Source organism: Ovis canadensis, chromosome 22 (assembly GCF_042477335.2).
Source record: "Ovis canadensis isolate MfBH-ARS-UI-01 breed Bighorn chromosome 22, ARS-UI_OviCan_v2, whole genome shotgun sequence".
NCBI lineage: Eukaryota > Metazoa > Chordata > Mammalia > Artiodactyla > Bovidae > Ovis > Ovis canadensis.
Window position 1 is genome coordinate 39,979,463 of NC_091266.1, and position 25,308 is coordinate 40,004,770.

The window sequence follows — 25,308 nt, forward strand, 5'->3', positions numbered from 1 at the left end:
AGACAGCTGGGTGCACATGAAAGAAATGAATTCAGCGAGCCCAGAGGCTTACCTCCTTCCATACATAGAGTGCTCACTTCCTTACCTGGATACCTGATCTTTGATCATGTTCAGACTGCCTGCTCCCTCTGTTGCAAACTTCTATATAGCCTGACCCCCACTACCCCCTCAGAGCAGTTCTCTCAGAGATCCTGACATGCTGTTTTCCAGGCTCAGAGTCCTAAACATTCCCACCAAACAAAATAACTCTCTACTTTCAAGTTGTGACTGTATTTTTTAGTCCACAATAGTCAGGATGGGTTCACAGCCTGCAAGCTGGAGCCTTGGGGAATGGAATACAGAGGTGATGACCCAGAGTGTGCATGTGGGGGGCAGGGAATCCTGAAGTTGGGAGGCCACCAAGTAGAGGAACCCCAATTCCTGCACTGGGATCTCTTGAGAAGGGTGGCGAAGCTGAGAAGAGAGGGGGTGACCCTGCCATCTCCAGTAGTGATTCTCAGAATGGTCTGTGTACCCCTGGCCTTGGAACCACCTGGGCTGATCCAGACCACAGGCCTCATCAGGGTCCTTGCTGTGGGAACCCCTGAGATCGGGCCAGCAACAGTACTGCCCCAGAGGTGCCGCTCTGTTCTGCTGGGAAGCCCCCTGCCCCTTCCCAAAAGCCTGAGGGTCTGCATGCTGCTCTGCAATTCACGGTCCTATCACAAGTGGGGGATGGCCAGGGAGGGTGGGAAGTGTCTTTTCTGGCACTTGCTGATTGCTTTAAACTGTCAACCCTCACTAATAGTTAAGGTAAAAATGTACGTGTTCTATTTACCTTTAGGGCCTTGAATTCCCATGTCACCTAAAATAAGAGAGACATGAAAACTGTGAGATGTGGTGAGAAGCCAAGGGCCATCCCCTCCTAAAGGTCAGTGGACAGCATGTAAATGACATGTCATAGTGAGCTGGCGTGTGGTGTGGCTTCCTCTCCATCGCCATTGGTGTCTCTTGGGCTCGTCACTCGCCTCTCTTAGACGACACTTTAGCTCCCTTCCCGTTCTAAGATATTCTGACGGTAGAGCCAGTTCTCAGCCCTCCCAACAGATTCTGTAGGATCTTTCCACTGCTCATCCTTCAATTTGAAAAAAACAAAAAAGGTTTCCACCCCCACCCCCACTCCCCACCCCCAGAAAACTTGGCTCCAAGTGCAGGAAGAGGGCTCTATCCACTGCGATACCTTTAGGCCCAGGGCTTCCTCGGAGATTTCCTACAAAAGACAGGAAAGCCGGAGTTAGCTGCACATCTGCGTCACACACACACAAGCACAACACACACATACCTGAAGGGGATCAGTGGTATTGTGGGACAAAACAGGCTAGGGCTAGCTACCTGATTCTAAAGTATGCAGGTTGGACAATGTTCCCTAGCTCTCAGTTTTTCTAACCATAAAATGGGATACCAATATGGGTCCTCCCTCCCTCCCAGAGCTGTCAAGAGAGCTGAGTGAGGGGCTCTGGGGATTGCCCTAAACAGACACCACTCCACATACAGGAGCCAGGACTGGGAGCTGCTGGCCTTTTCCCCTGTGATGTACTCACCGTTTTCCTGTTCTGTCTTCAGCCTGACACTCACGAATTGCCAGATGTCCTCCAGATTGTAGCCATCAAGCCCAGATTTTCCTAGACCTTCCCCCAGCCTGGGCGCAACCCCCTGCACAGAGTCCTGGCTGCTCCTCTCCATCTTCTCGTTGTAAGACAAGCGGCCCCTCATTTTCTCCAGCTCCTCCACACGTGCCTTCAGTTTCCTCACCTCCTCGGCTGGAACAGACACACAGAGACAGCATCAGCACAGGAGCCTGCCAGCCAGTGCCTTCCTAGTGCTCCAGGGGAGGCTGAAATTGGGGCTCTGGAGTCTGTGGTGGCTTCCTTACGCTGCGGGGACATTTTACTGGAATATTTTGGGGGAGATAGTCTGCCGTGGCTACCAGCAGGTTGAGCTACTTAAAAGTGGAACTGAGCCTTGAAGAAGCCTGGCCATGGTGACGGAGCTGGCCCTCAAGTCTCCCAAGGGAGCTTGTGTGAGAGTCAACGCAACGTGGAAAGTAGAAAGGCTATGGAAGGTCTGGCCTGATTATTAAGCGTAGCCAGGTGCTTGGAGCAAGGAAATGGCAGCCCACTCCAGTGTTCTTGCCTGGAGAATCCTAGGGATGGGGGAGCCTGGTGGGCTGCCATCTATGGAGTCGCATAGAGTCGGACACGACTGAAGCGACTTAGCAGCAGCAGCAGGTGCTTGGAGCAGGATGCCACTGGCATGGGGCCCTGGGCCCCTGGGCCCCTGAGAACCAGGAGCTGCCTTAGAGACCCAGCTCTGCCATGGAGCAGCCACAGGACCTCGACCAGGGGCCTCCTGGAGCCCCAGCCTCCTCATCTGCAGGAACAAGGGGTCTGCACCCATGATCTCGGGCCCCTTGGCACCTGACACTTGGGATACTTGCTGGTTCCTGCCCTTCTGAACAGGCAGTGGGGAGCTGCCACACATACCCAGAGCGATGAGGCCGAAGAGCAGCCCCAGGAGCAGGAGCCAGGTGAGCAGCAGCCCCAGCAGCCACTTCCACCAGCTGCACCAGGAGCCACAGGGGCACCAGGCAGGCGCCGCCCCCCACGAGCCCTTGCCCCCTCCACCAGCGGCCCCACTGCCAAGGGCACCGCCGCTGCCACCGCCGCCCCCACCACCATGGCGGTGGTCGTAGCCGTGGACGTCTGTGGAAGAGAGGGCAAGGGTAAGGTGAATGTCGGCGGCTCGTGCCCCCTTCCCTCCAAATTCTCTGACTTGTGATGATTTCCTGCAGGCCTGAGTGAATATGAGTGGGCTTGCGTGTAGGGCCCTGTGGCTCCTGGAGTAAACATGGAGCTGTGGTGGCTGGTGATGAGCAGAGGTCTGACAATCCTGGGCTTGAGCTGTGTGAGCCTGAGAAGGTCCCTTAACCTCTCTGATTACTCTTTTTATAAAATGGAGTTCAAAGTTGACCTTTCTTCATGAAATGGATGTTAAATGAGATAAGGCATGCGGCGTAATTAGCAGAGGATGTAGCAGAGAGCATCAGGGTTAAAATTCTTGATTATGAACATGGATCTGCCACAAGCTCCCGCATTTTATGAAGCCCAAATCTGAATAATCGCCATCTCCACATCTCAGTTCACAAGGCTCTTTCTTTGTAATCCCCACAGTGCCTAGAACTATACTCAGCACTTAAGGGTGGCCAGGAGGCTTTTTATTTCTTTTTAGTGAAAGTGTATTCTGTTTTTAATATCTAAAGTGGGCCGATACTCCTTGATTTCCTTCTCTCACAAGATTATGGGAGCAGGTGAGGAAGGTGTAAGGGCCTGGAGACGTGTGTGATCTTAGGGTCACCTTGAAGGCGTGTGGGCAGGGGGAGGAGAGTGGTTTGTAAGGCCCACCAGTAGGCCTGCTGTATTGCTCCTGCCGTGTTGACAGATCCTGGACAGAGAGTTGGCACCCAGGCAGTGGGCACCCAGACAGTGGGCATCCCGCAGGTGCACTGTGACTGTGAGCATGTCTCCTGAGCTGAGCTCCTTCTGCAGCCCTGCTTTGGCCCCCAGCCAACCCCTCCACCGCCCTCCACCCCACTCCCTTTGAAGGCTTCTGGGGACACTCTGGAGCTGGGGTGCTCATGTGTGCACTGGCTCCGTGCTAGGGGGCTGCTATCTGGTCCATTCACCATCAACAGCTCCTCCACTCCTGTCGCTGTGGGACCCGCCGCTCTTACTCACCTGCAGAGGAGCCCTTGCCCTTTGCAGACACAGTCTTCACATCTCCTGAAAGAAACACCGAGATCACTGTTGTGGCTGTGCCCTTAAACTGCAGGAGCCCGCAGGGTGGTCCAGCCTGTGCGTGGACCTGCTGTGGGGCTTGAAGTAGGTGTGCCCCAGGGACCTCGTGGAACAGCCATGTGCAGGAACACCATCAACTCAGTCCTCACGGATCTCATACTGCAATAATTATGTTGATGAAGACTTGGCTTGGCAAATGATTCACAGTGGGCAAAAATACACTGTAATAAACTTTTGTGACCTTAAAGCCCAAGACATTTTTTGGAGGACATACTAGGGGTGACCATGGCGTTCACACAATAAATGTGCTTGTGAGAAATGACTCTTGATTTCTTGGTTAAAAGGTTTTGCACACAGGCTCCTAACCTGAACTGGAAGGAAAAGAAAGGCAAAGATGGGCCGGCAGGAGGGCTGAGAGTGAGCCCCAGATGCTATACGATCACTGAATTTGTGGGCGTGTGTGCGATTTTCTGGAAAAATTGTTTACAGCTTTCACCAGGTTCTGAAAAGGGTCCTTTGGCTCCACAACCCCACCTCCACCCCTAAAATGTAAGGAACTGCTAATTTAGAAGACCTAGCTTCAGATAATCAAAGAAGAAACACTTAAGTATCTAGGAAAAAAAAAAAGTAGAAGACTTAGTGTTAGACCTTGAGAGGATTGTAACTGATTTCATTTGCATTAAAAAAAAATGTTCTGTGGCTTAACTTTTCTCTTCCTTTATTGAGCTCCCTGAAATCCATGATTTGGAGAGATTCACAGGAACCACCATGTGAAGAAATATGGTAATCCAGGACAGAATCCAGGTATTTGGGAAGAAAAAAAAAAAGCTAGCAAGTGGTTTGCAAAGCTTTTTTTCTATGAGTTCTGAAAGTCATGGGAGGACTAGTAAGGTGAGAAAAAAAATGCCACTTGGACTTTAGATGTGCCACAGAAAGTCTTTGCTTCCATGATAAACACACACGAATCAATAGGGGAGTTTGGGAAAATGCAGTCTCTGACACAGCAGGTCTGGGTTAGGGCCCAGGACTCTGCATTTCTAACATGCTCCTGGGTCTTATGATGCTACTGGTCAGGACCACACGCTGAGGTCTGAGGTCTCGGAAGACAGATCAATGACAGACGGAACGGCCAAAGTGGACAGCGATCAGATTTGCTCTTACCGTTAGCTTCTGACACTAGGTAGGTGTCGGTGTATGCAGCTTGTTTTTCCTTTTTTAGGGTGTCCTCTGAAAAAGAAGCTGTGCACACAACCCGTGATGATCCCAGATCTTCTTTCCCCGCTCCCCCACCCACATCCTTTCCCGCTTGCAGAGGTAGAGGTTGGCCTGGTAGGAAGAGGGCCCTGCTTTCCTAGGGTTAACCCCCTGCCCCAGTCTGGGCCTGTAGTTAGGTAACTTATTATTGGCCAAAGACCCTGTTAGGAGCTCTTTGGTGGAATTTTCCTAGCTTGTCTGCATTCAAGACAGACTCTGGGACATTACTCAACAGACAGTTTTCATTTGAATGGAATGACAATGGTTCTATCATTCAAACATCTCATACCACCTTGGTAGGACATTGCCTACACTGTCTTTCGTCCAAAACCTGAGTCTCATGGGCTCCCACGTACTTGCAGTGACACTGGCTGGGGAGGCTGTAAAGACCTTCCCGCTGTCCTTGGTCATGATCAGCAGCTCCATCTCCTTCTTGGCGGGCGTGTTGTCCTTCTCCAGGATCAGGAATTTACAGTCCTTGTGCAAGAGGTCATCATTCTGGACATTTGTGGTGCTGGCTGGAGAGGAAAGAAGTGGGTGATGAGGATGGAAAAGGTGGAGGGCAAGGAAAAGGGAAGGAGTAACCAGGAGAAGAAGAAAAGGAGGGTGGAGGAAAAGAAAGGGATAAGTGGGTGTGTCTGAGGGGCTCCTGCTCTCGCTGATACTGACAGCCATTACTAAGAAGCATCTTGGGGACCAGAGACATCTTCCCCCGAGTGGCATCTTCCCCCGAGTGGCTGGGCCTGGCCATCAGGAGGTTGGGTCAACATCAGAAGCACGGGGGGCTGGCCTGAGGGGCTGCCTCCCACCTGGACTCTATAGGATCTTCAGTGAATGGGCCAAAGTTGCTATGCCAGGCAGGCCCTTCTTTAATTAAGTGGGTAGGTTCATTTCTAATGGAAAGTCTCAAGTGTTTGCATGCTGGGGGAGCTTTTCCGGACCACTGCATCCAGCATGCACACATCCCTGTCTCTACCACCTCACTATGTCTGTCCTTCCACTACGTGTCATTTTCTGTTATTATATTGTATACTTTGTCCAGTTGTCTGTTATCTGCTTCCTCCACTGGAACTGTCAGCCTGGTGAGAATGGGAATCTAGCCTCTTCATCTGTGTCTGCATACTGCGTGCCTGTTCAGTCGCTAAGTTGTATCAGACTCTTTGCAACCACATTGACTGTAGCCCACCAGGCTCCTCTGTCCATGAAATTTTCCAGGCAAGAATACTGGAGCGGGTTGCCATTTCCTCCTTCAGGGTATCTTCTCAACTCAGGGATAGAACGCTCATCCCCCTGCGTTGGCAGGTGGATTCTTTACCACTGAATCACCTGGCAAGCCCCTGTGTCTACGCCAGGCACTCAGAACACTGTCTCACACAAAGCAGGTGCTTGGTAAACAGGATTTGGATGGATAACTTGTTGAATGGAGGGAAACACACCAGGATCAGAGCAGCGGAGAAAACAGGCTACTGTGTGTCATGCGTCTGAGTTGATAAAGATGCCACAGAAAGTAGGGAGGGTGTGGCAGTTTCCAAGGGGCACCCTGGCTCTTGTGATGGGGCTTCCAACAGGGGTGGGGGCTGGGCTGTGTGGGCCTGACCTTGGGCAGGTGTGGCGGGTGGAGCTTCACGGCCCCCTTGGACAGGAAGGCCAAGGTAAGGTGAGAGGCACACCCAGCTGCTCACTCCTGGAAACAACCAAGAGGCCTTCGGGGTGAGTCCCATTTGTAGACCTCAGACCACCCATGGGTTATGTTCCCTCCTGCCACATGTGACTACGGAACAGACCTTCCGGTGTGCTGGCCTGCCTCCGGGAGCTGGCGGCGGCACTTACCTGCAGAAGTGGACACCCCAGTGCTCACAGCAGTGGGGCTCTGGGGCATGTTTTTCTTCACACCGTATGCTGCAAGGCAAGAACCACTAGATGAGTGGGGCACAGGAGGCAGCTCCACACTGTGCAGAAGCAGCTGACCTGCCCTGGCAGACAGGCGGCCTCCCCAGGGGAGAGAAGATAATACTGAACAATAGTAATGAACAGAATAATAATGAATCATGAAATCAACTCTCTCCAGCCATGAGGACAACAACAACTTAGATGAAACTTTGTATGATATAATCCTCATCCTTGGAGGAGTGTTCCAAAGGCCACCTCCTCCATGAAGTCCTCCTAGACTCCCCCATCCCCCCACATCTACTTCCCTTCTGAACTCCTACAGTACCAACACCTGCTCTGCACAGCTTAATTCATGCTCTCTTACAGGATCCCCCAGATGTTTCATATGCATGAGATGTTCACTCTTTGTGTCCCCCTGGACTGTAACCTGCCAGGCTCCTCTGCCCGTGAGACTTTCCAGGCAAGAATACTGGAGTGGATAGCCATTCCCTTCTCCAGGGGATCTTCCTGACCCAGGGATTGAACCCGGGTCTCCCACACTGCAGGCAAATTCTTTACCATCTGAGCCACCAGAGAAGCCCTCCAACTGAACAGTAAGCAAGCTGAGGGCAAAGGCTGAGGCTCGCGCCTCTTCTTTCCTGCATCCCCCAGGTTTGCACAGAGGGGTGCACTATAAAGTCAGCCAAATGATTGATATGCAGTGACAGTGGGCAGTTAAGGACAGTGATGAGATGTGGGGACACAGAGGACACACCCCCAGCAAGGCTCTCACTCATGTCTGAGCCAGCACTTGACTGAGATTGGCATCTCTGGTCAGTGTAAGGAGGATTTTTCTTTGGTGGGAAAGGTCAATTGACTTTTAGGGACATTTTGGTCCCTCTAATTCCATTGCTGAAAAGGGCTATTGTGAGCTATAGCTGCAAAGAGGCCTTGCTCCCCAGCTCCTAGGCTCCAAACCCCAGTTACAGACCTGTGGAGGAGGCAGCCATGCCGTGGGACAGGGTGGATGAGCTGGGAGCCAGATTGTTCTGCATGCCGAACACTGAGAGGAATTGAGGACAGGTGAGAGCAGGTACATAGATGAGGCCCTCTAAGTAAGGCAGCCAGCCCCAAGAGCCCCCTAAACCACTTCCACGATGAATGCCCTTGCATATGACAGAGATTCTGAACCTTCTCAGTTCCCACACTCTTACTGACATGGTAATTTTTTAAACACTGCTCTTCCCCCCACCGCCCCACCCAGAAAATTCCTAAGCTCCATTTATTGAGTAACTTAGGTCCACACAACTTAATAGTAGTAGTTTGCATAGGGTCTGACAGATGTTACTATATGCCTCAAAAATTTCAAATATCCCAGGGGTTCCCTTCTCTGCAGGACCCTAGGGTGCCTCGGTACACAGCATGGGAACTGCAGATCCAGACACATGGCTGAGGCACTAACAGCACAGGACCTTATTTTTCCTTCTGACTCAAGCACCTAGAAGCCCCCTCACCCCCAGCAGTATTTCAAAGGCTGGTTGGTTGTCTGTTTTTAACAGTGTAGAAGCTCATTCCTCCCTAGCTAACAGCTTCTTGTATTCCATCCTATCTGGAGTTTGGGGCACAAAACCCAACATCAGCCCATCCTCCTCAGTCAGGATTTTGCAGAGTAAACTAGCAAAGGCAAGAGGGAAAAAAAGCTTGAATCTGGTATCTGCTGGGTTTGTGGGACACTAGTTAATTGGCGGTGTTGAAATCAGAAGTTAAGTAGGCCAAGGAAAATAAAAATGGCCTACATCACTATGCGATATTAGTCATGATAACACAGAAAGAAGACAAATTCCTTTAACAAAAGAAATGGGCTGATAACTTATTTACATATAGGCTATGATGATGTATGTGGAAATAGAGTGAATAAATACTTTAAAAGGATTATACATCTGCATCGGAAGCAAAGCAGTAACATTGTTTGAGACTCCCAAGGAACTACAACATTTAAGAAGCGGTTAAGTTCTTTGTAAATTAACAACACTTTCCACCTAAAAATGTCACAAGCTCTGCCTCACTTAGTCCCTTTACCTCCATCTCTCCCCCTCTCCTGTTAGACAGAGGGACAGGCACAGAATAAGCACGTAAGTGCAGCCTCTGGCCCCCTTTTCCTTGGGGACTGAGCTGCAACTGTGATGGAGGGCAGGCTCTGAGTCTTCTAACGCAGCTCCTTGGTTACTGCTTCTGTGCTGCCATGTGTATGGAGGAAGTCCTCATGCTCTTGGTCAGGAAGAACATCTTCCCTACAAACCATTCCATTTCCCTCACTAGGCAAGAGCAACCATTTTTTTCAAGCTGGCAAGCACTGACCTGAGGAGCTGGTGCTGATTCCGGGCTGCAGAGTTGGGGAGCAGGAGGCCATGTTATTTGGAACTCCAAAGACTACGGGAGAGGGAAGAAGGTTGGTAAGAGTACATCCGCACAGAACAGGGGCAGAGAAGCGCTGGAAGAAAGGCCAGCATTGCACTGTGTTACACTACTGTTTTTAGGAAAACCTTGGGCTCCTGCTTTGCAGCATGGAACCAATCATTAGTCCATGGTGTGCCTTGGGCCATAATAGCCAATGGGCAGTTGCAGGTTGGTGGGGCTTTGAATGGACATCGATTCCAGCCAAGCCCTTCTCGTTCATGACTGCTTCAAAGAGAGGGCACTTAAAACCCAGAGAAGTTAAATGATCTCTCAAGTTCACACAGTTAATCCTTATATTTGTTTTCATGTTCTTTCTCACCATATATAGATGTGTGTGTGTGTGTGTGTGTGTGTGTGTGTGTGTGTGTATTCCACCAGAGGAATCAGCATAGAAATTGAATTGAAGTTCCAGTGGAAAAATCTTGGGCTGCTTGGCCACGGGAAGCCCTTCTAGGAAGCCATGGGGATGACAAGTGCTGGTGGGGCCGTTCAGCTCCAGTGTGAGATGTGGAGGGGTCAGGACAGGGAGGGGCTGTGAGCTGCGAGCCACATACCTGATCCTGCAGAATAGGCATTGGTGTTGAGCAGAGATGAGCTCTGGGTTGTGATGTTGTTGTGATAGGTGCCCATGGAGGACCCTGCTGGCAACGTGGAGGACCACACATGGGAGGGAAGGTTGGCATCCAGGATGGTTGTATCATAGGTGCCAGACACTGAAAACATACACACACCCCAGTGAGACAAACCCATTCTCTGTGCTGGGGAACCCAGTGGGCTTGGTTTGCCAGGACTTTCCCAGTTTTAGCCCTGAAGGTCCCTAGTCCTGGCAACTCCCTCAGTCTAAGGAAACTGCAGCAGTTGGTCATCCCACTTCTGTCTGAAATCTTGTTGCTGGTGAAAACCTGATCTCTTGAGTCAGAAATTCTTGTTGGCTCTTGATGAAATTTGAAGTAGGTAAATTTTGCTCTAGGGTCCGCCCATTTCTCCTTCTAAGCCCCCCTTACCACCTCCCAGTGCACTGTCCCCACTAATGGTCTCTCTCTCTCTCTGTTGCTGACTCCCCTTCACAGATGCCACGGAGCTACGACTCCTTTACAGTAGAATTGCAGACAGCAGCGCAGGAAGGGAAGTCCTCAGTTCCGAGGCCACTCAGTACCAGTGGCAGCCTTCTCCTGTTGAACGCCCCTTAAACATTTCTTTGTGCCAACCAGGCCCAGGGGGCATGCTGTTACCCTGAGTGGCATTGGGCACATCTCAAATCTGAAACCAATTCTGCCTATTAATAAACTGAGTGGGAGGTAGCCACACAGGTCACAAACTACTCTGAGGTTTGGTTTTATATTGAAAAACAAAAGATTGCTATCTCAAGGGTTTTTTTTTTTTTTTTCCAGTAGTGAGAGGAAAGCTTCAACTCATATATAGCAGAACTGGCTTCTCTCCTCACCTCCCCCCAGGGACCTGCTGATTCATCTCTCTGCCTCCCACAGAACCCGCCTTGCACTTGGCAGGCACATGATGTATGAGTCCTGAACTACACTCAGCCTGCTTGTCTTCCCCTCAGTCTACCCTGCTCACTGCCTTTCCGCAGTGCCCAGTGCTTGGAATAGAGGGAGTACATAATAAACGTTTATCAGATGAGTGAATGAATGACAGAAAACACTACAACTTTCCCCAATATTCTTCCTTCAGGGAACCTGGCCAACACATTCCCAGGACAAGTCGAGAATTTCCTGGGAGACTCTCTAGGCTCTAGAGCCAGACGATGGCCGGCACGTGGGAAGGCTGATCAGATGGAGGTGAGAAGATGCAGTCCACATTTTCACGCTGCAGGAAGAGCAGTGCTCAGGGTTTTGCAAAGTCTCCACTGCATCCTGAAAAGCCCGCCTGGGCACACCTATCACCTTACTCCCTTCCTTCCACAGCAGCCTGGGGCTGGGGGGCTTACCTGACTGGGAGCTCGCTGTCACCACCTTGGTCTCCACGGTGCCCTTCTTGGGGATGGGGAGTGTGTTAGAGGAATTCCGGGTGGGGCTCACACTTGCTGAGCGGCTCCCCTTGAGCAAACGTTTGACGTCATCCAATTCTGTCCCTGAAAGGAATCCCCTAGTTTTTCATTTGGCTTGGGATTCCTTCCCAAGCTGCAGTGGTGAACATTCATGGCACCCTGAACACTGGGGAGGATGAAGCCTCCACTTCACCTGCTGGGACATTTCTGGTTAGCCTTGTCATTTCTGCATTTTGTCAATTTATAGCACTGATTAACCTGGCACTTTGTAATGTTAATAGCCTCATAAATCTAGTGGCTCTACAAGGAGGTCAAAGTCCTGAGTAGATATTTCCTAATTAGACATCACAGGGAAGATTCTGTGGCTGGAAGACCCTGTCATCCTGGATCGGGGGAGCATTCACACCTGGGATAGCCAGAGAACAAGACCCCTTGAAACAAATGGCTCAGTGGCACTCTCATCCGGGCAGAGGCTGCCTCGAGTGTGGGGTCTCTGACCTTGTATGCTCTGAAGTGTCAAAAGGACTGTGTGGCCCATAACTCTTAAACATTATGCTGCTTTCCTGTGAGTTGATTTCCAGACCCTCTGGCAATGAGGATTTGCAATGAGGTGATTCAGTGGAGTAAAACATGCTGTGCCTCCCAAGGTGGCAAACAGAAGAGGAGGGTGGCATGGTGCAAGGGCAACGTGTGAGAGGAGACATTTGCTGATAACATGTGCCAGAGGACCACCCAGGCACCCCCACCCCTGAGAGCTCCAGACTGTGTGCTCCACAACCCCCTTCCCAAGCCTGGAAAGACTCAGGTGAGACCGTGTCAGGCCTGGCGTTGGATCCCACGGCCCAGGCCCTGAGCTCCTGGGACAAGTCCCAGTCTCTGATTCCTGAGCCACCCGAGCCAGCTCTTTCTCTTCCTGGTCTGTTCTTGGCTCCCACCCACCCACAACAGGAGTGCCACACGGTCAACAGAGACAGGGAATCCCTGACATCTGAGATAATCAGGTTTGAACTCTCATATGTCTGCCTACTCTGGTCTTAACCACCTCCTGGAGTCCCCTCCTGCTCCTTTTCCTTCAGGTGTACAGAAACTTCCTCCCGCGTCTCTGCCCACTCCTCTCGCTGAGACCCTCCTTCAGTCTCCCTTCCAGTGACTGACTGACCCGGGAAGACTCCTCTGGCCCCCGCTCCCTCTGTCCCGGAGCCGTCATGGCTGGGGCTTTATTGCCTGTGAACTACAGAGCAGCAGGGCCCAGGACTTGCTCAGCTCGGCACCGCTGCGTGCAGCCCTGGGTCCCCGTCACAACCTTAGACCTGTCATTTATGGCACGAGTGGCTGTGCACACGCAGCAGGGGCCCTGGGCTCTTGGGTCCCTCCCAGGACGGAGGCACTTACAGCGGGTGGACGGGGACGCGCTCTGCAGTCGGACTCGGATCTCGCTCTCTGTACAGGGGAGAGATGGAACAGCTGTGAGAGAAGAGGCTGGGCCCAAAGTGCCTGACTGAGCTCTGAGCTGCAGATTTATCTTTGGGCTGCTCTGTGACCCGGGGACAGAAAACCTAGGTGTGCCCAGGATGAGTGCTGCTTAGAAAGAGGTGTCCTCTCCTTACCCCAGATCACAGCGCTGAGAGCAGAAACCCCAGGCTGAGTCTGGAGGTGCCATCACAATCAGCAATAACCAACCCCTTTCCTAGGGCCCTGGAGGAGGAAATGGCAACCCACTCCAGTATTCCTGCCTGGAGAATCCCATGGACAGAGGAACCTGGTGGGCTGCAGTCCATGGGGTTGCAGAGAGTCGGACACGACTGAGCGACTCAGAACAGCTTCCTAGGGCCCACTCCCCTTTACCAGAACCAATCTGCTCTCCTGTCTCCAGGGTTTCTTAGCCAATAGCAAGAGAATTCTAGTATTTCCTTAGTCAATCTTGGCCTCATTAGGGCAGCAAGTGGGTGATTTAACATTCTAAGTTTCAGGAGGAGCATCAGCGTCAATCAACTATCAAGTTGTGTGTGGTTGGTATGCGCCTAACTTTCCAGGGCCCTGGGAGGCTTAGACTGACCCTTACGAATGCCCAGGGCCTAGGAATCCTGCCTTCAGCACAGCCCTGACACACTCCTTGCCACCCTCACTGGATAAATCAAGGGCAGCTTTCTCTAGGACCACATTCCCTCCTAGGGCCTTATCCACAAGCAGTTGTGGAGAGTGCAAAACTCTCGCAGAGAACTTCGTCCCCTGGAACAATGAAAAAGAGGGGCTTGTGCTCATTTTTTTTTCGCTGTGTAAATGCAATTACAGCACAACTTGCTACAGTCACGCAGGAGACTGGACGTGAAATGAGATGTGATGCTAGCACCTTCACACGGTCCAGCAGAGCGAACCACTCCACACGCTTGCTAGTCTGCTGTCAAAAATCCACCCTTCCCAAAGGAGACCCCCAGGTGCTACAGGCTCCTTGAGGTCAGAAACCATGGCTATTCATTCTTCACTCCTCACTTTTCCTGGCTCATGTCTGGATACACGTTAGATGCTCAGAAAATACTAGTTGGATGAACTGAACTGAACCCAGTGACAGAGATTACCTCGTGTTTGGCTACGTCCTCTGGTTGAAGAAGATGCTGAGAAACAAAGAAAAGTAATATTAGGCATATATAAGAGGTGGCATGCTAAATATCTGTGATATGGAGGCAGACCTATTTGGGTGGGGGAGGTTGTTTTCATAGTGCATTTATATCCAGATAGAAACCTTTATGGATGGTGGATGTTTAATAAATGATGCCCACATGGCCAAAGGGCAGCGAAAGTTATGTAAGCCCCAGTGTGTTTAGGGTGTTAAGTTAGCAAATGAATGTTAAATTGGCTCACATTTAGAATGTTAACTAAGGTAATCATGATCCGTTTGGACTGGTTGATCACATTGATTAAATATATCAAGACTGCCAGGTCTTTCCTTTAGTTTTTTGTTAGAGACTGTCTTGGTTTTTGCACTGTAAGCAAGTAAATAAATGAAATTATAATCATTCATATCATCAATTCTTATGCAGAGTGGGAACCCAAGACTATGGACTCAAGATTTAAGATCCCACCTCAGGTTTCATTTGGTTAAAACGTGCCCCTTTGAGGCTGCTGTGGTAGAGGGGCTGGGATGTTTGATATTTGTGCATTCTCACCCCTGTTCCCCTTTGTAGGAAGGTCTCTGTGGGTCCTGTGGAAGGGAAAACTCTATGATTGTTGCCTGGCCTTAGGGCTTATCTGCCCAAGCCTGAGCCTTGTATGAGAAGCTTGCCATTTCATGAGCAAAGACTTTTGACAGCAAACTGATGCGTCTGACCATTTGTCCCCTTAAGATGCTTCAGGAAAAGAGCCAAGAAAAAGAGGTCAGCAGAGGTCAGACTCTTCTAGAAGAACCCACTTAACTCATGATGTTAACTCATGATGTTCCCTCTCCATCCCTGCCAGGATTTACCGACCATTTCTTTAGAAAATAAGGATAGGACATACCAAATTCCTTCCGAGGATACTCAGGGGAAGAGTTGCCGCTGGAGCTCCCTGGAGAAAGGACAAACATTTAGTACAAACGGCCACTTAAACCCAAATAGCTTCTGAGAGAGTGGGTCCTTTCTGCACCTTTGCAGCCTGGGTGTTCAGCCCAGGATCTAAACACATTATGCTCAAGGGCCTTGCTTGTGGCACTTCCTTCTGGTCACTGATCTACTTCGGTGGGACAAGGTTTGAACAAAGGACAGCTGTTTCGTTTCCTTTTTGTTTTCACTTCCTCAGCTCTGCCCTACGCAGTGTTGATGCCGCTGGCCCATCTCTGATCAAACGAACGTGCGGTCAGCACCAGCAGTTCTCTGACCTCGTGCGGCTTGTTCCGGAGGTGGGCCTTGTTACATGAAGAGACCGGTGCTGGCAGAGCAGCAGGGTGCACTTGCGGTGATACTCTCCACCTGGCCTGGATTTAGGGTTCTCCCTACCCTTGGCAGCCCTGGGTCAAAATCATTTACTGGGATGTCCTGAAGCAGGATACCCTGCTTTTCCATCACTAGTCCCCATCTCATTCACTATTAGACCCATTTGCACCTGGCTTGTCTGTTTCCCACTAAAACTGTAGATTTATGTAGATCACCAGGAATTCCAGTAACCTTAGGGACCCCAGATGTCTTCCTCTCACCTCTTCCTTCTTGATCATAAGCTTTCCCTCTCTCTCTCTGACTTAAATGGCATTGCCATTGACTCCTTTCTGTGATCTGGCTCTTCTTTCTCCATTTCCCCCCAAACTTTATCTTTCTGCTGTGTTCCCTTCTGCTTTCGAACTCTCTTCCCTGACAAACTCCTTCAGTTTCCAACTTCTGCTAATAACCCTATGTGGATAACCCCACGCTGGGTGTCTTGCCTTGACTTCTTCCCTGAGCTCAAGTCCTATGTGTCCTGTTGCCTGCGAAGTAGCCCCACCAGAAAGTCATGCCAGAAGCTCTGCTTTAGGACAAAATAACTGAATTCATTCAAAGGATGAGAGAAGCTACTGAGGGGAGAGAGTGGTTCTTTCTTAAAGTCTGTGGGGCCCGTACCTTCATATGTTCCATGGCGGGTGACATGAGTCTTCCTCTCGAAAGTCGAGCCTGGTGAGTTGGGCAGAGTGGAGGCAGGTGAATGGGCCCTCCTGTAACTGGAGGTGGAGGCATTGCCTCGCATGCTCCCACCTACAAGTGGGGAAAGACATAAACCCTCAGAGCACTTCACAGGGTGACATACAGTTATACTAGGTACATGCAGTCAGTCCTAATGAAGGAGAGCCCTGTGGAGGGGCCAGAGGCCTTCAGCAGAGCGTGACCGAAAGGGTGCTCAGAAATAAGGGTGGAATTACTGCTGCTGCCCTTTCCCAGAACCCTGAAAGGCAGGGAGGTCCTTTCTGTCTGTAGCCAAAGTGCATGGAAGTGGAGAAGCAGAATGTTTCCTAAGGACCTGGCCTGTAATTGTAGACCACTGCTGGGTGCACCGGAATGCAAGCCCACATGCAACTGTCTCTCCACAGGTAAGGACTTGTGCAGGTAAGGAAATCCGGTGACATACAACCCCAGACTCTGTGAGTCGGACAGCTCAGCTGTTTGCATACCTTGGGTCTTCTCTTCAGTGTCATTCCAAGATTTAAAAATGACTCTGGACTCACAGACTTAGAGGATGAACTTCCAGTTGCAGGTTGAGGCGGGGTGGGCAGGGGGAGAGAATGGGGAATGGAAGTAAAGGATTGTTAGGGAGTTTGGGATGGGCTTCCCTTGTGGCTCAGTTGGTAAAGAGTCCACCTGCAGTGCTGGAGACCTGAGTTCGATCCCTTGGTTGGGAAGATCTCCTGGAGAAGGGAAAGGCTACCCACTCCAGTATTCTAGCCTAGAGAATCCCATGGACTATACAGATCGCAAAGAGTTGGACACGACTGAGCAACTTTCACTTCATTTCACTTTGGGATGGACATGTACACACTGTGGTATCTTAAATGGATAACCAACAAGATCCTACTCTATAGCACAGGGAACTCTGTTCAATGTTATCTGGCAGCCTGGGTGGGAGGGGAGTTTGGGGGAGGATGGATACATTTATATGTACATCCACCTGAAACTACCACAACATTGTTAATTGGCTATGCTCCAATATAAAGTAAAACATTTAAAACTATAGCTTTAGAGGCAATGTGTGTATATATGTGTTTTCCCTGCTTTGTTTGTTGTGTTTCAGTTGAAAGTTACCAGGAAATATTATTCCTTTGGGATCTACTGGGTTTGTGTTGGATGTTTGCCCAGTGGAAACTCACAGTCTGGGATTGTATGTCACCGGATTTCCTTAGCACAGTAACCTAATCATTAAGTCTCTTTTGTTGATTTGTTGTTGTTAATTCAAATTGTAAACCCTCAGACATGCATACCCTTTTCTAAAAGAAATGACTTACAGAGAGTAAGTAGTTCAGTGGGAAAGGAGTCACCTCTCTAGGAAGGCTTCTTAACCATGTTACTTATATTGGGGACATAATGACAACTGATCCCATTTGAAATAGGCCTCACAGCTCTTTGGGGCATTTGGAATGGGTGACAGACAGTGGTGGTGATCCCTTTCCCTGCCCAGCTCCCTTCCCTGACCCCTCCCACCAGCAGGCACTTACTTGAGTTTATGTAGCCGCTGCTGCCATGCGTCAGGCTCTGTTTCTCCAGCCGGCTCCCTCCACCCAGAGACCCTGTTTTAGCATAGCCATTGCTGGTACCCCCTTCTGCAGAAATGAGGAGCAGGTGACAATTTACAAGTGGACTCAGCAGCCCCTCTCACGCACCTTCCCTGGCCTCTCACCCACGACCCTCTTGGTTTGGGGCCCCTTTCCCACCGGCACCACACGGATCTTATTTTGTTTGTTTTTGATACAAATGTCAAGAGCAAATATTCTACTGAATTTAAAAAGAAAGTTCCTAGGGTGGTTGCTGATTAGGGTAATTTAAGTATTAGAAGAGTCAGCAAGTGATGAAAACTCCTTGAGGCCAGGGCCCGGGTTGGACTTTTATGAATGCCTGGCCAGTGCCCTGGACCTGGCAGCCACTGGAAGTGTCAGAGGGCCAAGTGACAGCTCTATGAGGATGGTGTTTGACCTGGCAGCCCATCGTGCTCCAACCTAGGTGTGGATGCGGGGGCTTCCCACCCCCTCCTGAACCAGGATTCCCAGGAGGTGCAGGGCTAGCTCGGGGGCTTGGATTTCCATTATAGAATCCACTAACCCCAGTGACCTCCTGAGAGAAGAGCAGATTCAAACAGAAGCCTGACTATGGTTCCCTCCTCCTAACCCAGGTCCAGGCTGGAGAAGATTTCTGATATTTTAGTGTCCAATCAAATCTAGAGAGACAGAAACCAGATTTGTGTATTTTAGGGGCCAGGGAGAGGGGAGAGAGGATGGAAATGTTCTAAAATTAGATTGTTGCAAAGGGGCCACACGACTCTATGGATGCGCTAATGACCATTGAATTACACACTTCAAACTGGTGGAGTCTGTGGGATATAAGTTAAAGTCAACACAGCTGTTAAAAAAAAGATTTCCAATATTCTGGATTTGCTGGACTGACGAGTGAGAGCCCATGAAAAAGGTTACATGTGGAGCCCTTCACATGAGCTTTAGTGAGAAGCAAGTTCTCAAAATGAGTCACTTACTTGGTGGTAAGGATGTAAGTCTTGTAGTTACTGTTTCTGTGATGACTAGAAAAAGACAAAGAAAAGAGGAGATCTTACATAACACACTGCAATTCCTCCACTTTGGCAAGGCCTCGCATCTTTCATAAGCTCAGCACATTAAATTAGGTTCAAGGTAGATTTTTATACACTTGTGCTTCAAGGGATTTGATCTGACCTTCTGTAAAAGCAAATAGGTGCAATAACAATGGGACTTAATGTACCTAGGAAATAGGTTTATATTTCTTTGGGATCAAAAGTAGTTAGTTACCCACTGATTTGAAAAATGAGTTACCATGCATTAATGTCTCTCATCTAACAATTAGATCTAGCCCAGGCCTGGATTCACTTTTGAAGGAGGATCAGAACCTCAAGCCACTTTTCTTTGCACCGTCCCTTTTGAACAGTCACCCAGTCCAGCTGAGGCTAGGACATCTTCCTGGCTGATTCCACTGTGATGTGGATAATGACCCTGAACTTCTTTGTGAATTTGGGGGTATCTCAAGGACGCATAATTCATTCTAAAATCTTCAGGGCCATGCCTGAGTGTGAGGAGATGTATGAAGGAAGGGTGTTGATAAGCCACATTTGGTGCTTGGTGAAATCATGGACAGGTGAATATTCAACACAGACTTGAGAATCAGTCCCTTTGCCTCCTGAAATGGAGAAGGTGCCAACTGTTTGTGAGGCTATGGCGGTCATAAATGTTTTTTGTGTTTTTTAAAAACACCAGTTAGAGTAAAGAACTCTTGCCTTCCTGAATCACTCTCTCCTCTACAGCAGCATGGGGGGTGGGTAGATTCTGAAACCATAACTGGGCCAATTTTGTGCTCTGACTGTGACCATCATCAAGCACTGCCTCCCCCTGCATTGGACATCAAGGTGCCCCTATATAGCTGAGCCCCCTGTCTTCTGAAATCACACTTCTCACGCATACATGTGTGCACAGGCCCGAGTATATGCTTGTATGTGGTATGCATGCAGGTGCAGCTCATGAAAACAGAAAAGGATGAAGAGGATGGTGGGGCGCCACTTTGTGTGCTGGCAACTGCTTCTTCCCACACGGCTATTAGTGCTCCCACTCGTCACCCTTTCTTTCTTCACTCTGCGTGTTCCTATTAGTTTGGTTGTCTTAGCAGCAACGCAGGGTTATTAAAGGAGCAGAAGCAGCATCACATGCATAAAAAGAAACGGTTGTAGAGACAAAAATGGCAGCTTGATTTGAATAACAGTCCTTGAGCTTTCACTAAACCTCTTGTTGTGTGGACTTTTGGGATTCTATGACACATAAAAATAAATTATTTCTGAAGAGTTCCAAGTCTGTGGACGCAGAGATTTGTTTTTTTTTATTGGAGATATATGAAAGTCACAGGATAGATGAAAGAGTTAGAGCTGCTAAGGGGACAGTTTAAATGTCTCTGAATTTATCATTTGGGCAGTTTCACAAAAGAAATGTGCCTGTTTTCAGTTTTCAGTGTAGATTGCAACTATGACACCAGTGTGACTCCAATTTTGTCCCTGCAGTAATGGGGATATTATTCTTTTGGATTTCCATCACGCTGTATCCCTAAATAAGAATGCAATTGAATAAACTCTAGTAAATTCATTCAACAGGATATTATGAAATCATTAAAAGTGCTGGTTATAACAACTGTAACATTGAAATGGCAATTCTGGTCTTTGAAGAAAAAACAGAACACATTTCGATTACAAGCATATTTAAAAAATCAACAAAAGCCTTCTTAAAGGAAAAAATAAAGCCTATTTAGAAATACATTTAAAATTGTACAGTGAAAAAAAGAGCAAAAAACTAAGAAAAAACTAAGAACAAAAAACATAAGAAATAGAAAAAAAGATACAGTAGTTGTGGTAGAATTAGGGACGAATCATTTACTTTTTCCAAATTTTTTATCACTTTTATAATGACATTTATCACGCTCTTACTTCTTTCAGTGACTTCAGTGCCATCTCGTTTGTTCTTGGTTACATCCATGTCATCGCCACCTACAGAAAAGGCCAAAACCAGGAATAGCCATGTCCATTATCACCCCTTTTCATAAGCGCAGGTCCCTACTATTCAAGCTGAGAACTAAAACTGGGTTCCCAGGATTCAAAGCATAATTCTTTCGTGTGCATATATTTTAATAAGAGCCATTCCCATTTCTTGTATTAGTTAGGGAGTAATTTAATAGTTCCAGCTTGGATCCTATTCTTTTGTACTGAGATCTTTTTTTTTTCTCAGGGTCCAGTTGACCAGGTTGCACCCTGCTGAGCATTAAAGGTCTTACATAGATCTGGCACCCTGACATTTGACTATAAAACTTCCACTTTCTGCCAAGTAGTACAATATCTCTCAAAGCATGTGGTGCTTTCAGCTAATTCATTTTTATGTATCCCACAATGTTCAGTGTTCTATACAATGCTCTGTGAATAGAAGACATTCATGCTTCATTATTTAGAGTTCAGATGTGAGAATGATGTTTGATGGGTTGAAATCAGGATAAAAACCATTATGATGGTCATACTTGTGTGGAACTTTATACTTCACAACATGAACTTTTCTCTTTAAAACAACAACCCTGCTATGCTTCTTTACAGACTTATGTAGGAAAAAAAACAACAACAAGAAAGTCAATGTAAAATCTATTGAAATATGTAGGAAAAGATTTGTACAAGTCATCTGCGTTCTCCCTTCACTCTTACTCTGGGCAGAAAAATCACTGAGATCTTGTCCACTGTGTCCTGAAGCGTGGATGGGATGAGGCAAGGCTGACTTCAGGGGTGGGGCTGGGCTGGGCTGGGGAGGAGCACGGTTCAGGAGACCAAGGCAAGGATCCCTGTTTCAACTGGGTGGTTTTTGGCTGTAGTTACCAGTTTCAGGCTCTGCAAGGACTTGAAACCTGGCTTTCCCTGGGATTCTCTCTGCCCAACCTTCCTTTCCTCCTACTTGATCTTTTGGGTGCAGTTCAAATCGGGATTTTAGAATTCTGGAGCAAGCTACTCCCACCCAGGACACCCCTTTCTTGAAGATCTCTCCTTTCAGTCTTTTTCTCCTGCCTGGTGACTTTATGGTCTACTTATCCACTAGGTGCAGTGGGCACAGGGCCTAGTCCCATCATACTTTCAGGGGCCTGCAAAAATTGTTTAACTTCTCTTTAAAATCAAACAGAAAAATGAACACACTCTAACTTGGATTATATTCTTTCATGCAGTTTTTTGTCTTTTTTTTTTTTTTTTAATAGAGGAAGGACATCCACAAAGGCAAAATTATCTAGGCCAACAAAAGTCCTAATGCAGCCCAGGGTGAGTTCCCCACTGAAAATCAAGACCACGCAAGACCAACTGGTCAACTACTTGGTGGAATCCACCAAGATCTGCACAGTTAGCGTCAGAGCCTGATTGAATGTGCCAACTCTTTGCTCACTGGGGTTTTTTAAATGCAGCTCTAGGCAAGGAATGAGGCATCATGGAAAAATTCCTGGCTGCATCTAAGAAGACACAGAAGTTCTTTGCAGGTATGTTTCCAAGAGCTGAAGAGCAGAGGCTCCATGAGCAATTTAACAGTGGAGTCCAGCTTTATCAGAGGGCCAAACCTAACTTGTGACTCTGTCTGTACTCCTGTAGGACTATGTCCCACCCGTCTACATACAGCCTGACACCCTCTTTGAAATCCACCGTTAAAGCATTAATTGCCTTTGGCATCTCTGAAGCTCCCCCCACTTCTTCTTTTTTTTTAATTCATCATCAGCTCTGAACCAGCAGGCATTTTGGAGATTAAATGTTCACATGCCCCTGGCTGCCAGTGGGGAGCCACCTAGCATGGCAGCACCTGAATTGTTATAAACAGTTCCTTTCAGGATAATATTTCATAACAACCTATGGAAACTTTAACTTTCCACAAGTTATCACTTATTACCATCCTTAAATGAAAGTTGCTACTGGCAGCTATAAATTTGGATTGGCTGGGTCGTTTCCACTTATAGCCATCAAGGCAGACTGATGATAGCTCCAGTCCATTTGGTAAGAGTCTCAGCGTCTAGGCAGCCAACCTGGCAAGTGTTTTCTTGTTCTTTCTGTACCTAAAAATATAACAAACATTTCTAGGTAGCCCCTATCTTTTTCTTAGGTCCCAATGATGAAGCCTTAAGATCTGCAACAAAAAAGCCAAGAGTTCCCTAACTTCCAGAGGGCATAAGGAGATAGCCTGCTAAGAAATCAGATGCCCCCCTCCAGAATGGGAGGGAGGGGAGCCCTCGCTGGCCAGTGCTCTAGAGACAGAAGGGCCCCTGGGTGGGTGAAGGTAGATGCAAGCTCTGTCTCAGCCTGGAGTTCCTACATGGCTGCATCCCGTGGCCTTACACAATGAGTTCTCGGGCCTGAAGTAAAGAAGGAGCTCTGCTGGCTTTACCCAGACTGATAGTCAGAAATGGCAGGGACGGACCAGGAGACAGATGCCTTTCAACCAGAGCCGAGAGGAAATTTCCTGTGAGTTATCAAAGCGAAAGTGATGGATTGAGGCACAAACCTGGATGGGGATCATCCCATGGGGCTACAGTTTTCCCACAGGATTTCCTTCTTAAATATTTTAAGTGCCAAGAGTTTTTAAAAAGTGTAACATAAGGGAAAGGAAAGTACATGCCCAGACTCGTGGCCGAGCCTGCCTCTCCCAGCAGTGCTTATCTGAACGCCTTGCCCCAAAAGTAATATTTAACGAAAGCACAGTCAAGTAGCATAATTTTAAACTTCTGGGATGTTTGGGCCACTTTACTAGAACTGAGGATAAGCAGGTCATTCAAGTCCTCAGTTCCAAAATTATGTTAATTTCCATTCATAGTTCTAAGGGGCTGCTTCGTGGTTATTTCATAATGTTCTTTTGAAGACATAAAAGTGATCCTGTGCCATTTTCTTATGTAAGAAAACACAATTCAGAATCACTTTTCTACTTTTATGAGTTTTTTCCCTTTCTGCTTCATTTAAATGATGTCACATCCACCTAAAACTATTCCTATTGATGATGGTGTGTAACCCAGGCACAAACAAGGCCAAATTGCTGATACCAAGAGAAAACCATCTCAATTGACCTTCTTATAACAATTCATGAAACGCTTTGTCTTTAGCACAAAGAAGGTAATAGAGAAGAAAATGTTTTTCTATTTTAGGAATAAATGTCCCAATACTCTGCTAAGGAATCATAGGTATCCTTACAGCTCTTGTTACTCCAATCTCTGTACACTTTACATTTTAAAACAACAACAAAATAACCAAAGTGTGGGAAAACCACCCACTAGCTATTGCTCTGTTAACACAGAAGGGCCAAGCAGTTTGCAGGGGCTATGAATACCAATGCCCTAGGGTTGATAGTCTCAGAGGCTTCTGTCTCTACACCCCTCTGGCAAGCAATGGATGCCCTCACCTCTGCATTTAGCATCCTCCATTTTCATAACCAGGGCTGGGGGAGCTTGGGCCCTAGCTTGGTGATTAAGCTGCTTGTTTATAGCCATGTTTGGTTAAATCCTGCTACCACTAACAATGGCAAATGAGCCAAACCAGGCAGATACAAACTTCTTTTGGTCAGGCATAATTTAAAAATGTGGTTAGTTCTTAGGTCAGAGCGGTTTCAGCAATCTGGGTTTCTATCCAAGCTTGAAGCAAGAATCCTTGCTTTAAGTGCCCTCCTGTTAACTCTGATCAGATTCATGGGAGGGTTTTGATGGGGCTGAGAGTAAAGCAAGCTTTCTCTGATTTTCAAAAGGGCTCCACTGGGGGCTGTACATTTGCTTTAGTTTAGTTTCGACTTAGATTTGTGCCTTAGCTGTAAGAGAAAGCACATGGGGGTAAGAGGAATGATTCCGCTTTTCAAACAGATTTCTTTAAAAAATCCCCCTACATTTTATGGAAAGAAAAAATCCAACCATTAAGCTACTGATTAGCTGCTTCTCAAAGAAATGAGGTGCTAGAGGATTTGCCAACACTTCAAAAAAGTAAAGTGGTAAATTGTCAGTTAGTAGTTAATGTGGTCTGTGAGATACCTAAATTGGTAGTTCTCATCCCAAAATGAATTTCTTTTGGTCTACATTGGCCTGTAAAACGTGACAGATTTTTTTTTTCCTTGTTCCAAGTTTGACTCCCGGAAGTTCCTGGATTAACTATATCATTTCAGATATTTCACTTTACTTTAGATTAGGGGTAATAAGTGCAGAGTGTGATATACAGCCAGCCCCTTGAGCTTAGTCAGAACCTGCCAGCACAGACTCTGGGGGAGCACACTGGTGCTCAGGGGTTACTTCTAGAAACCCCCACTCAGCTACACTTTGATTTCTGAGCTGTTCTCTGCTATCAAGGGGAGAGAGGGGAAGTAAAGAAGGGTAGGGAGAGAGAAGGAGAGAGAAACTGAGATTGAGAGAGAAGGAATTTTAAACTCTTTATATTCTATAAAACAGTTTAACACAAGTCATTTTACAATACTGAAAACAGTACCAAAGAAATCTTGTCATCAGAGTTCACTTTATCTTCACTGTTTTTTTATTCTCTTTCCCACTGTCAAAACTTTCTTGTCCCTTTAAAAGACCTACCCTAAGTAGAACACATAAGTCAAACTAATCATTTATGATCAATTAATCACATCAACAGAACACTGGAAATTAAAGAATGCCATCTTAGATTCTCTGACAAACATTCAAGTTCTCAGCGGCAAAC

The 25,308-nt window shown here is 47.8% G+C and overlaps 1 protein-coding gene across 2 annotated transcripts in view; it reads right to left on the minus strand.

Moving 5' to 3' along the window:
- Positions 1–25,308, minus strand: part of COL17A1 (collagen type XVII alpha 1 chain) — a 49,322-nt gene that overhangs the window by 21,520 nt on the left and 2,494 nt on the right. For both annotated transcript variants that reach the window (XM_069567038.1, XM_069567037.1), the window contains exons 2-20: positions 20,557–20,616; positions 18,595–18,639; positions 17,567–17,671; positions 15,984–16,115; positions 14,914–14,961; positions 13,995–14,030; positions 12,811–12,858; positions 11,359–11,502; positions 9,968–10,126; positions 9,315–9,386; positions 7,948–8,019; positions 6,918–6,986; positions 5,444–5,605; positions 4,995–5,072; positions 3,774–3,818; positions 2,523–2,741; positions 1,581–1,799; positions 1,220–1,249; positions 818–844 (exon numbers count right to left, since the gene is read on the minus strand). In XM_069567038.1, coding sequence (XP_069423139.1) covers positions 818–844; positions 1,220–1,249; positions 1,581–1,799; positions 2,523–2,741; positions 3,774–3,818; positions 4,995–5,072; positions 5,444–5,605; positions 6,918–6,986; positions 7,948–8,019; positions 9,315–9,386; positions 9,968–10,126; positions 11,359–11,502; positions 12,811–12,858; positions 13,995–14,030; positions 14,914–14,961; positions 15,984–16,115; positions 17,567–17,671; positions 18,595–18,639; positions 20,557–20,605 — 1,759 coding nt within the window. In that variant the 5' untranslated portion in view covers positions 20,606–20,616. The remainder of the gene's footprint in view (positions 1–817; positions 845–1,219; positions 1,250–1,580; positions 1,800–2,522; positions 2,742–3,773; positions 3,819–4,994; positions 5,073–5,443; positions 5,606–6,917; positions 6,987–7,947; positions 8,020–9,314; positions 9,387–9,967; positions 10,127–11,358; positions 11,503–12,810; positions 12,859–13,994; positions 14,031–14,913; positions 14,962–15,983; positions 16,116–17,566; positions 17,672–18,594; positions 18,640–20,556; positions 20,617–25,308) is intronic.